Source organism: Anser cygnoides, chromosome 1 (genome assembly GCF_040182565.1).
Source record: "Anser cygnoides isolate HZ-2024a breed goose chromosome 1, Taihu_goose_T2T_genome, whole genome shotgun sequence".
NCBI classification, from domain to species: Eukaryota; Metazoa; Chordata; class Aves; order Anseriformes; family Anatidae; genus Anser; species Anser cygnoides.
In genome coordinates, this window is record NC_089873.1 from 126,448,876 (window position 1) to 126,462,856 (window position 13,981).

At 39.0% G+C, this 13,981-nt stretch overlaps 1 protein-coding gene across 12 annotated transcripts in view; it reads right to left on the minus strand.

Moving 5' to 3' along the window:
* POLA1 (DNA polymerase alpha 1, catalytic subunit) overlaps positions 1–13,981 on the minus strand; it is a 203,792-nt gene that overhangs the window by 82,858 nt on the left and 106,953 nt on the right. Inside the window, exon 35 of one of the 12 annotated variants that reach the window (XM_066980546.1) lies at positions 6,323–9,725. The exons of the other annotated variants lie outside the window; for them this stretch is intronic. Within the exon in view, the coding sequence (XP_066836647.1) occupies positions 9,510–9,725 (216 nt within the window). The 3' untranslated portion in view covers positions 6,323–9,509. Of the gene's footprint in view, positions 1–6,322; positions 9,726–13,981 lie in introns of those variants that run through there. 12 annotated transcript variants of the gene reach the window in all.

Here is a 13,981-nt window from a genome sequence, read left to right on the forward strand (position 1 = left end):
GCAGATAATTAAGGAAACTATAAACTATTGAGTGCTCCAGTTCCCTCACTGGCAGCATTAGCAAACCATGGAAGCTGAAGTCAAGTCATGAGCAAAATCCAAAAGCAGAGGGAGCAACTGCTTGAAAAGAAAAAAAAACACTCTTAAAATGACCAAACCGGGCAATTTCTAAGAAAATACTTACTATATTAAAACACTTGCCTATCAATAGTATTATATATTTAATAAACTATGATTTTTTAACTTATTTTCTTTATAATTGTAAGAATCTTAATGTTACAATATAGGCTTTTATTAAGACTACAAGAAACCACATTAAAACCACGTATTTCAGAAATCTTACAAATATAGAAATAATTCTGCTTAAGAAAAAAATTGCTGGGAACAGCATAGTACATGTTACTAATTAAACTTAAAGATAAATTTGCTATGTATTACTGATGCGTGAGTTCTGTGCTGAAGCATTTATCATGCTACAGTGAACCGACTGAATGGCTGAGAGCTTAATTTTCATGATACCATTAATAAAAACAAGTTAAATCTCTACACAGGCCAAATTCTGTCATCAGATGGATGCACATCGCTCCTATAACATCCGGTAGCACCCTTTAGCAATGAACATACGGTGAATGTTCACATACACAGAGTACATGAAAAATACATTAAGCTGCAAGAAGCGTGCAATCAGAAGCCAGCGTAATCCTCATTTCGATTCCCTGTACATACAAATCATGTGTCAACTTACAGTTAAGGACCACGTCTTTATTTCGGTTCTCATTAAAGGACTGGGTTGCCAGTAGGATAAAACAGGCTTGCAAAGTGAACAAGACCACTGCTGTATCCGTGTGTACTGTAACCACTGGAGACTATATAGTAAAATGAAATAATGAAAATGAAGTGGTAAAGGCAACTAAATCCTGCCCCAGAGAGCTGAAAAGTACTTTTGCCCCTGCTACGGAGATTCTCCTTGCCTCCCTTGTCTGCTCCCTGTGGACAAGTCACTTCAGCTTTACTGGAAGGACTCTTAAGCAATGGTCACCAGAGAAATCAGGCTGATTTTGCTGAAATTTGAAGGTCTACCCAGCTGACGTTTGAGTACATCCAACTGCAAGCTGAAAGCTGTGCTTCGGGCACTGATACATACTCTGAAAATCTGGTCCTTTGCATCACAGATTGGGCACCCAAAGTTCTGAATACATTTGATATTCATTCCTCCATGCCCTGTTTCTCTGAGAAATAAAAATAATTGTCCCCTCACTTTGCGTGGCTCTTAAAGAGATGTTAAGAGCCACTCAGCACTGCAGTGAAGTGTGCCACAGCAAACCCCTGAGAAAAATAAATAATTCTATGCAAAGTTGTGGAGAGTGCATGCAGTATGGTAAAGGACACCCACTAAACAACGTCAGGAAACCAGAACAGGCTGCTTTCTCACCTAGTGAGCACTATCCAACCCGCAGGCTGCTATCTATTGAAGGAAGAAAATGGGATAACATCAGACAAACAATTTGGACCAAACTTCAGCAGGCAGTAATAAATCCAGGATTTTTTTTGTTTGTTTGTTTTTTTAAGCATTCGTCCTTCGGCCCATCCTTCAAAATAGGACTTAAGGGAATGCACAGATTTTGCTGCTCAAACTGCAGGGAATAACCCATAATAACAGTGAATTTCCTCCTTCTCTGCAAGCCATGCATTTTGCCCAGTGTTTGTCAATAGCAGAGGCAAGCAAAAACTTAAGATTTTACACTTTTTTTTTAATCAAATCAATCACTCTCAAATAAAATTGCTTTTCCTGTCCAAACTTTCACAGGCCTATCTTCATCTTCACACATCTTCATGCTATTTCAAGCCTACCTGCCCAACCAAGAGCTTATCCAATGTATTCCCAGTTTGAATATTCTAATTTAGCTAATCCCACTCAATTCTGCTTCTTTGCTTTCACTTTCCTCTGCATCTACCAAGTTCCAGTTCTAGTCTTTGCTCACCTATACCCATCCTTTCAATCATACTTCGTATCACAGAATGGTTTGGGTTGGAAGGGACCTTAACGATCACCCGATCCTACCCACCTGCCCTGCCCTGGGCAGGGACACCTCCCACCAGCCCAGGCTGCCCAAAGCCCCACCCAGCCTGGCCTTGAGCACCCCAAGGGATGGGGCATCCACAGCTTCTCTGGGCAGCCTGTGCTAGTGTCTCACCACACCACCCTCTGAGCCTCTGAGTAAATAATTTATTAATACTTGCTTCTTCTTCTTCTTCTTTTTTTTTTTTAAACAGCCATTAGTATTTAAAAAAAAAAGCACACTTAGCTCCTGTTCCATGTAAATTTTAAACAAGTGATTTCCTTTTCTAGGACCTAGTTCTGCAAAACTCTATGACATCCTAAGACAGACACTCATTTGCTGATCAAGGGCCTGAAACTTGTTCCTAAAGCCTAGAATTCTGACAATGAATCTTGCTGAACTTGAACATTTGCAAGGACCTACTGCTAAAAGAACATGCTAATTTTTTTTCTTAAAGGTTTATAAAATTAGCATTTTGGATGTATTTCTACAGGGACAGCAAAAGACAACCTACAGAAAAGACAAACAAGGATGAAACAAACTCTTCCTCATAGTCAAGCCATAGCAGCTGTATTTCAGGTATTGCAAGGTCACCTGAACAGCTCTAACACTGCTTTACTGCACTATCATGCAATAAGCAAGTGATTATAATTAAAGCATTTTCATGCTTGTGGCCTACAATTAAGCTGATTTAAATCACACTGGATTTTCCCATTTCCCGTTCTTCTTCAGGTGACCACAACTCTGCATAAACGTAGTTGTTTGCCGGTGCTCACTTGGCTGGTTCATGTATCAAGATGCATGTTTCAACCACAACTTCTGGTTTTGTAACACTTTGGAGTAATTAAAATACAACTGTAGCATACCTTATCCTAAGGGAAAAAAAAACCACAACCATGCTGCCCTGCTTAACACCCTGTTAATTGTTTCTGTTTTCTTCCTGTTTCCTTTATTTAATTAAACAGAGCATCAAACAGGACACTCAAAAGTCTCAAAAAACCCTTTGGTAAGTGTTCTGGGATGGTTAGGCTTCTTCTTTAGCCTCCCCTCAGCTACCCATCCATTTTTATAACTACTTCCAACAACTTCCCCCAACCCTTTCCTGCAGTCCTCTTAGTTCTCTGTCAAACCTTCTTAGACCTGCCTATTTTCAGAATGACAGCCCTCGTTCTATTTCCCCCCAGCTTTGACTTTATTCGCCTTTCCCACTACAGTCGGACTGCAAAGTTCTCCACTTCTTTAGGAGAGACTGTCTTCTTTGGCAGGTTCTCATACTCAATGCCATATCATTCTCCATGTAAGTAGCAAACGTCTTTCGAGGGACAATCTCCATAAATGGCACACTTTCCAGACATAGACCAAAGACTGTGGCAAGAGGCCAGAGGGAGATAGAATTTCTGAAAGACAGATTAAACATTTTCTATCAATATTTTTTTTCAGGTGGGTGTCACTGCTACTTGCTATGAAGACCAGAAAGCACGCAATAATCTAGGTTGACGTGCCTGGTTTTGGCTGAGGTTGGCAGGGTGCTTTGGAGGCCACCTGCTCCAAGCCCTGCCCAGGGAGGGACACCCAGAGCAGGCTGCCCAGGGCCATGTCCAGGCGGCTTCTGAAGATCTCCAAGGAGGAGACCCCACAGCTCCCTGGGCAGCCTGTGCCAGCGCTCCATCACCCACACAGCACAGAAGGGCTACCTGGTGCTCAGAGGGAGCCTCCTGGGCTCCAGTTTGTGCCCCGTGCCTCTTGTCCTGGCACTGGGCAGCACTGAAAAGAGCCTGGCTCTGTCCTCCTTGCTCCCTCCCTTCAGGCATTTACAGACATTGATGAGATCCCCCTGAGCCTCCTCTTCTCCAAGCTGAGCTGTCCCAGCCCCCTCCTCCTCTCCTCCCAAGAGAGGTGCTCCAGTTCCTTCATCACAGATCTTTCATGTACTGGGAGGGGGGAGCCTAGAACTGGACGCAGCACTCCACTGGTGGTCTCACCAATGCTGAGAAGAGGGGAAGGAGTACCTACCTCTTCTGACCTGCTGGCAATACCTTGCCTTGTGCAGCCAAGAATACCACCAGCCCTCGTAGCAACAAGGGCACACTGCTTACTCGTGTTCTATGTGGTGTCCACGAGGACACCCAAGTGACGCCAGAGAAGATCAACAGCATCTCAGAAGAGGTGTTACGGATTAGTTTAAGATTAAAAAAAATAATAAATTAAATTTTCCTTAATCTTGAAGAATGCTAATCCATTTTAGCTTAAATTTTCACCTAGAAGGCAGCTTTACCATGCAAAATGGCAGGCCAGACATCGAAATATGGCAATGTTTCAAAGCTTTTTAAAACAAAGTTTTCAAAACTTACACCAATGTAATTCATGGCAAACTTTATTAAAAATTGCTCTGATGTTTGTATGAAAAAAGAAAGGGGAAAAGGACTTGCAGAGAGCAACAACAGAAAGGTGTCTTCTTTAAATTTTATTATTTTTTTTCTAGGACATAATAGGAGCCACAGCACCAGTGGCAAAGAAAATACTAAGGACCATGTCGGTACAATCAACTGGCTGCTGTTCTTGCTCAGCCTCAAACTGAAAGGTCCCAGATATATATCCAAACCATCTACACAAATATATAGATAAGTCACATCAATGAGTATGGATAGAAAGAGATTAAATAAAACACATTATTAAAAGTATTTTCAAATGGACTGATGTAAAGCCAGTCAGTACTACTGCTTTATCACAGGAGGTGGACAGGACCATCTGGAACTGGTTGTATGGCTACTCAGGACAAATAGGGCCATGTTAAGAACAGGAAGAAAGGGCACACAAAATTGACCTGTTTGCACCCATGGCGGTTTTGCCCAGACAAGTTGTAGAACCTCTCTTTTGAAGATATTTCACATTTCATCTATTGGATCAAAGCAGCTTGATCTGACATCAAGGTTGGATCTGCTTTGAGTGAAACGGCTGGTCCAGATGACATCCAGGGGTTTCTTTAACCTAACTAAAGTAACCAGCTGGATTTTACGCTACTAAAGCTCCTGGATAAGTATAATAAATAAATAAAACTCAAACTCCTTAACTAAAAAAATCTCAGAATTGGAAAGAAATTTTTCTGTTGCTTATACAAAGGTGATCCAACACAGCAAGTACAATAAATAGGACATCGTAATTGCACAGAATTTATTTTACCAATATATGCATGTAACTATCAGCATAATTTACTAAAAATTGTGTTTAGTAAACCTCATTCAGGAAGGACAAACAGTGCAATATCAGGAGGTAGAGTATGATCCTTCAAATATACACTATTGCTTTTTTTTTTTTCCTTTCTTCTTTTTAAAGGTTACCTGCCAATAAGACCTACAGAGCCTATAAAGTCAAAAGGTCAATACAGAAGTTAGCATGGCGCAGGTGAGCTTTCTAACTACAGCTTCTTGAGAGCTTACTGTCTGACAGAAAAAAAAATGCTGCTATAGTGTCACTGCTTTGAGTTTGTGGTAGACATACATGTTGTTTCTAGGACAAGTATTTTTTGGAAAAGAGAATACTTCATATAAGAAATTGTTTGTCTGAAAGAAATTCTGAATTTCATTATGACAGGTAAAGAAAAATTAAATGACTGGAGTAGAAGACTGACTACTTAGCAACTGGTTTTACGACCTGATTTTATATGAGTAAAAGAGCAGTACCAATCAACTATATTCTTGTTGCTGCAAGACAGTCCTTTTTCGTAAGGTAAGGAAAATGACAAGCACATTTTAAGTTGGTGGAATACATAAAATACATGTATAAGAAATGAAGACTGAAAACAGACAGCTATCAACATAAATCTTTTCTGAAGTATAACCCTGATACGAAAAATTAAGCCATCTATTACTAAGAATGTAACATGAAAAAAAATCTTTAGAGCACAATAAAATAGAAATTTAACTTTCCCTGTATTTTGGAAGAGTGCAGAAGCAGTCTGGTAGCAAATCAAAAACTACCTCTGGGTTTGTTAGCAATGAAATCCTTGATAGGCCATTAAAACTCAAGAACATTCATTCATACAATGACTACTTGTACTTGATGTATCTAGAGGTAAAAAGATCTGTTGCTTGCTGGACTTCACAGAACCGGAAGCTGCCTCAAAAGACTGAGATTCACCTATCTACAAAAATGCTAATTTTCCCTGAAATAGTTAAACAAGCAAACCAGGATGATCTATACAACTATTTGTATGCATCACTCTAACATTAACCTAAGGAGAAGAAAAAAAAAAAACACAAAAACACAGAAATACTGACAGGAACTTTATGCGATCAAGAATTTAAGGACAGGAATGTAATTAACATCAGTCAATATGTTTTTATATAGGACAATTATCAACCACACATGAAGTTCATTTTCTGATAGGATTACAAGTTTGGTTCAGAAAGGCAGATGTACTATAATTTATCTCTTTAATGGTGTTTGATTTACTTCCAAAGGACACCACAATAGAATTAGCATTGCGTTAATAAAGTACATGTGAAATGGATTAAGAGGTACAAAGTTGAAGCATCTCAGAAAATCAATTGTCCATGAGACACAAAGTGATGACAGTCAAGTAAGCATTTGTCAATATGGGATAGAGGGGGATTCTGGTGATGTATCACAAAGAAAAGGTTACACGCATACTCTTCAACATTTACATGATTAGTGATTAGCAGAAGAGAGAAATCAATTCAGAAAAAAATCTAATGATGACAAAAGCAGAACAGTAAATAACGATAAGCATGAGGAAATTGATTTTGTAAACTGCACTCATTCAAAACAAAATGCATTTTAGTACAGCCAAACAAAACCTACACACTGGGAACAAAGACTACTGTTCACACCTACAGAACAGGAATACTGTATCCCAGAAATTATCAGCTGAAAAGGAGTCATGATAGATAAGTAATTCAACATAAGCTCTGAAGGCACACCTCAGACGTAGGGATTCAATAGTGAAGAACTGTGCGTTAGTACTGAGGTGGTTTCCTTCAAAGATATTGGTGAGAGTGATACTGGAGCAGACAGTTCTGGTGACAAGAGTTAAAAGAAGCTGAACAATAACTGGTAAGGAGCCATAAACAAAATTTCAAGACCTTGGAAAAAAAAAAACAAAAACCAAACAACTTACAACAGCAACAGACCTTAAGAACACAAACTGTTATCCTAAAAGAAGCCTGAGCGGTGACTTGATCAGAATGTATAAGAATATGCACAGGGGAAGTAAAAGGCAGGCAACACAAGATACTTCCACCTAGAGAAAATAGGAGTAATATAGGCTGGTGGATGGAAAAGCTTGGTGGATTGAAAACTGGCTCAGCAGCCAGGCCCAGAGGTAGTGATCAGTGCTGCAAAGTCTAGCTGGATGCCAGTAACTAGCAGTGTACTCCAGGGGTCAATACTAAAGGTAAAAAAGGAACAAAGTGGGAAGTGGTAAGATCCATCTGCTGAAGCAGAATAGCAGTATCATTTCCATCAGACTTGCTAATCTAACAAGGATGACTAAGACAGGATTTTGGGGGGACAGTAACCAAAGCCTGAAAAGACGTCACAGCACAAGGAGCCATGAGAAAACATCCAGGTGACAGCATGAAGGCAAAACTCTTGCATTCCCCTCAAAGGCAGCACAACTGAGAGGCATCTTAAATGCCTCTACCCAAAGCCATGAAGCACAGGGAACAAGCAGAAGGAATTAGAAGTCCACGCAGTCAGAGAACCGACTTCACACGGACTACAGAGATGCGGCATGTGGGACAGCACAGAAAGGAGTGCTGTGAAGGACAGCTATAGCATCTTCAAGTAGGCCAGGCCAAGGATGGGAAGAAGAGGGAGTTGCAGTCTTTGTAAAGGAACACCCTGAATGCCTTAAGCTTTTCTTTGGAGTGGGTTACAAGCCAGTCAACAGCTTGTGGGTAGAAGAAGAGGAGTAGGGTCAAAGAGGACACTGAGGTGGACATCTGCTACAGTCCACCTCATCAGAAAGTGGAAAAAGATGAAAAATTCATTATATACCTAGGATATCCCACAATCAGAGCCCTTAGCTCTCACAGGAGATTTCAAACATGTTGGAAGGACAAGTGGTATGCTACAAGCAATCCCAGAGATTTCTGGAATGTTTTGAGAACAGTTTCTTGATGGGTGAATAAGAAACTGAATAAAGGAGACACTCAGCTGGAGTTACTCATCGAAACATGAAGAACTGATAAGGCATGTGAACATCAATGGCATCGTTAGCTCAAATGAGTTTTAGATGGTGGAGTTTAAGATCCTGAAAGAAGTACACAAGAGAAATCAAAATTCTGGACTGCAAGAACAGGGATTTCAGCTTCTTCAGGGATCTGCTTGGCAGGATCTCATGAGAGGCTGCTCTGAAAGAGCAAAAGAACCCAGAAAACCTGGTACATCTTCAAGGACAACCTCTCCAGAACAAGGACGAGTTCACTCCAATGCATAGCAAGTCAAGCAGAAAAAACAGTGTGGATGAACAAGTGCCCCCTGAGCTCAAATGTGAAAAGGAAGTACATGGAAAGTAGAAGAAAGGATGGGCTTCTCAGAATGAATAGAGACACTGCCTGAACATGCAGAGACAGAATTAGGAAAAGCCGAAGTTCACCTGAAGTTAACATCAACAAAGCATATGAAGGGCTTCTTCAACAAAAGCTGTGAAAGAAAAGCCCATAAAATTATGGGTCTGCTGTTCCATGGCACAAGGAACATAGAGGCAGAGCGCACAGAAATGGTTGAAGGACTTGAGGCCTTCTTTGCCTTGCTATTTACCAACAAGGTTTCATCTCAGGCTTCCCAGATCCCTATACATAGTGGCAGAGCCTGGAGGACATCAGAAGAATAAGGCAAGAAGCACACCTGCGTATTGGAAATATTCAAGTCCATGGGACAAGATGGAATTTGAGAGTGCTAAGGGAGCTGGTCAATGCCTTTCCAAAGTTACTTTATCATCTTCAAGAGGTCAAGGAATCAGGTAAGGCTCCTGGTGACTGGAAGGTGAATGTCACACTTTTTCAGAGAAGACAAAAAGGTGGATTTGGGGAAATAAAAGTGGGTTAACCTCACCTTGGGCCCCTGGAAGCCAAGTCCAAGCAACCTGAAGGACAAAAACATTACTGTGAACAGCCAGCATGGATTTTTGAACAGCAAATTATGCTCATCAACCTGATTGATTCCTGTATCTGCAGATGAGTGGATTCCTATTACCTTGACTTTAACACAGTTCTTTGGTCTCCCATGATATCCTTGTACCTAAGTCATATATACTGTTTCATACACAGCTTACAAAATGGATCTAAAACTAGCAGTACCACTGTTCTTCATTGACTATGATCACTGGTGTGAAGTTCCATTAGAAGACAGCTACAAGTGACACTTTTTAGCAGTTGAAGCTGGGGCCTATTTTCACCTGCATCAGCAGTAAGATGGAACACACCCTCAGCAAGTTGAGCAACAAAACATCAGCTTGGGGCTAGCATTTGACACATTCGAAGCCAGTTCCTCACTCACAGGGACCTTGATAAGCTCAAGAAATGGGCTGACAGGAACCTCATGAATTTCAACAATGCCGAAGTCCAGAATCTGGGATGAATAACTGCATGCAGCATTACTGGGGACTGATGAATTGGGCACTGACGAGACGTCTTCCACTACCTAACAGAAGAAAAAACAGAGCCAGACTATTCTCAGGGATACACACTCAGACAAAAAGAGGCAACAGATACGGGCTGCAACAAAGGAAATTATGATAAGTATTAGGCATTTTGTCTGTTTGTTCAGTTAAACCATCAGGGTGGTCCAGCCATTAGAACAGCTGTGGAACCTCCATCCATGGAGATACTCAAGTACAGAGACACTAAAAACACGGCCGAACGAGGTGCAAAGAAACTTTTAGGCTGGATTTAACTTCAAAGATAGTCCTCCTTGAAGTAAGTAACTGGTCCATGCAACCACCTGAGGCCCCTTTCACCCTTTTTTGATTCTATCATAATTTGTTTGGCAACTACTGTAGACATAGAGAAGATGCATGCCATGATTTTTTTCTTCCATACAAACTAACCTAGACGTTAAAAAGAATGAATGGGTAACCGTGTTGGTTAGCTGAGATTGGTGTCAGCAAAAAGAAAAAAGCAAAACAAGGAAATTCCCAATGTATGTCCAACTCTTCACAGCCTCCAAAATTGACTGTAATTCTTTCAGATGTACTCAAAGGTATTGGATGTTTGTTGCTTGTATTAAATTAAATTACTAAAAAAGTCAGTGTTGATGAATGCCCAGTAACCAGCTGCAGGACAGCACTATATATATATATACATACACTGTATGTGTATACATATATATATATACACTGCTCAAAAACTGTATCCAGTCCTAGGAATAGCGTCCACCTTTTTGAGATAGTAACTTCCATGTCACAGAGAGGAACTGAACTGAGTTAATGCATGGCGCACTGAATGTTGGCAGAACTATTTCAGAGAGAAACAGTCAATTAATAAAATCAAAATAGTACACAGGCATCAGATATATGGGCTGGGGGAAACAGAAACAAAACATTAAGGCTCCATATGATAACTGTATAATGGCTTAGGCAAGATGTTAACTTATTAAAAGAAAACATCACCCAATTCCTCCGAGGCACATTTCGTTAGAGTAGGGTGAAGGAAATGTTCAGGAAGGATAAAAACAAAACTACCCTACCAAAACCAACCAACCAACCTCCATCTTTAGGTTACCTCTTCTTTCTCTCTCCTGTCCCACCCCATATTATTAGCCGCAAGCCCTCGTCACCATGATTTTGTCTCATGTAAAGCAGTGGAACACATGAAACATTTTGGTAGAATATCTTTTCTCATTCTGCATGACCAGAAATACTTAAGATCAAAGTCCACCTTAAGTCAATACTGTTGCATAAGTATTGCAGGGAAAGACTGCCATACCATTCATCTATACCAATACGTGACTCAGTGAAGAAAATTCTCTTTATAAAGAGCAATCTAAATCAAAAAATGAAAGAGCAATCTAAATCAAAATGAAAACATCTGCAACAATCCCTCTTACCATCCTGTTTTTTTTAATAGAATAATTTGCTTTGACTTAGTATTAGTTACCTCTGATCTTTATGAATTAAATCTTTTTCTCCCCTCAAACACCTATCTTAAACCAGACACGTCTACTCTAAGCCAGGAACTTGCATCATGTGACAGTACTCTTAATAATGTAAGAGTGTTTTGATTTTTTTCTTTTAAATTAGCCTTGGCATAACTCAGGCATTGTTAATTTATTAAGGCTTGAGAAAAGAGCCATAGAGACAAATGAGAAAGGTCAGTGGACAGGAAAGGCGGGCAAGAAAATTAAAAGAAAATGCTAGGAACAGCTCAGATTATTTAGTTGACATTTTCAGGGAAAAAAGAATTTTCCAGTTGTTTCCCTGATACCATCAAGCACGTAAGTGAAATTGAAGTCAGATTGCATGCCACATGAAAAGAAAGTATTTGAATGTTTAAGTTGATAATGCAACAGTTTTGTTTTATCTCCTCTTTTTTTTTTTTAATGGAATAATGAGCATACACACAGATCCTGTACTGGCACGGGCACTCAGGAAGCCTGTGGCTTCTGTATACTATGTTTTAGAAACATTTTAAAAAATATATACTAACTTAATACACTCCCTCAGTTACTATGGTAATAAGCACTTTGTACAAGTATAAAGATATCTAAAAGGTGTTTTTAATTCATATTGATATCAACCTATTCTCCCATGTTATAAAACACATGAGATACACTGAAGAAATAAGCCAAAAATCTACTACTGAACATGACTTCTTAGAAGAGACTTTTTGGAGACTAATGCCAAATAATTTTCTATTTTGCTGTGAAGTTATTGATTTCTAAGGCAGAAACTTCATATAAACCATGCCTGAAAAACACTACTCTGAGCAGACAACATATCCAAATATTGTGGAACTACTACAAGTAGCAGATGTTTATAAAGTCTGTATTATAAAAATACTAGTCTGTATTACAAAGATCTTAGTATAATTGACAAACAACAGTTCAAAAGTTCCCTGAGAGTGGTACTTAACAATGACAACACAAACCAATAAACCTTAGTTATGAAATAAACAAAGAAAAATATATTTTGAGAGGAAGGGACACCAGAAAATGGAAAACATGGATGTTTCAACCTTCACACTAGCCCTGCAAAGGGATCTGCTGGCCTCAGTATTCCTGAGAACTGCAGGGAATTCAACAGCAAGCTCTCTCCCTGTGCTAGTGGATGCCATTTGTGGACTAGCCCTTAATTTGCCACCAAAATAAGTTTACCCAGTTTTCATTTCCTACCTGTGGACGCAGAGCTTTTTTTTTTTTATTATTATAGTATATATAAGCTAGAAATCATAATGCATTTATTCTACAACTCTATCAACTATTTTAAAACAGCAGCAAAATACAGAAAGCAGAGTCCCATTTATACAAACTTTGAATGCTTCTTCAGAGAAGATGGCATACTCCTTAGTTTTACCAGACTCTTTAGTCGTATACTGAACTATTCAATTTGATTTTCCTCTTTTATACCCCATTTTAAAAGATTAAAACTGCACTATACGGTTTCTTAATGAAATAAGTTCATCTCTCTCCCTTTATTTGCGTGAAGAAAATATTCCAGACCAAAATTGCAAGAAGACAAAATCTTAATATGCAGTTTGGTAAAGTTCGAGTCAGTCTTCGAACAACACGTTTATCTATCCAGTAAAGCTTGCGTTAATGCGATGTAAGAGTTTGGCAAATTCAACTCTAATGGAGCATAAAAGTGCTTTTGCTTGAAAGTGAGATCATTTTTAAAAATTCAAAGCATGATCACTTTTTCCTTTTTTTGCAGGAACAATCTGATACAAGCAGCAAAGCTTAAATAAACTAGAAACATTTCAAATGATCCATAAAGGATTAATAAGCACTGCAGGAAGTCCTATAGGCTCAGCGTATACATTTTCCATCTTTTTCTCCTGCGACAGGCATGACATGAAATTCTAAACAGAACTCAAGTTTCAAAGTCACTGAATGTTAAGGTCTGCAGCTTTGATACTGGGGTAGAGTGGGGTCACCATCTTGGAATACTTAATTTAAACAGATAACAAAATATTGATTTTATTAGCATAATAAAGCCCCCAAATTATGGCCCTTCACAAAAATTTTTTCTACTCACAAATAGACAAATGGACAAAAGCAAGCCAAAAGGGGTAGTAGTAAGCTACAGGCCACTAATATAACAAGAACAAAATGACAGCTATTATTTTGGCAGAGATAATCTATGCTGAAACACAAAACACACACGCACACAATTTCTTTCAATACAATTTTCTTGTCTTCCCACTGACTTCTATGATTACCACAGAAAGCAGGGTTCTAAACACATTTCTCAATTGAATCTTCAATCAATAACGGTAAAAATTTGAGAAGGGAGATATGGGAAAATGCATTATAGCATTAGTAAGTGTTTGCAAAACAGACCGAACTTATCAACATGCATAAAAGTTGAAAGGGAATAAAATGAGAAAAAAAATCAGTAACAACAGATTTTCTACCTTTACTTGACCAAACTAAGTCAACAAAATTCACCCAAACTCCAAAATCCAAACGGCAGCAGAAATTGCTTAGACCAGGCCTGGTCCAAGCAATCCAATTATGCAGGTCCAATTCTTTTCTTTGAAGTACCAGAGTTGTAAAAATAAAGAACAATTCTGAATTACTTAATAGCCTTTGGGAAATGTGAACATTCAAAGGTATTTTGCAAATAATGACGAGAGTGATCATTTAAAAAAAATATATATATATATAAAGCAACAAAATTAAGCTAAATGGAGAGTACCTACTAATACTAGTTTCACTTTATGAAAGAGAAATATTAGAAA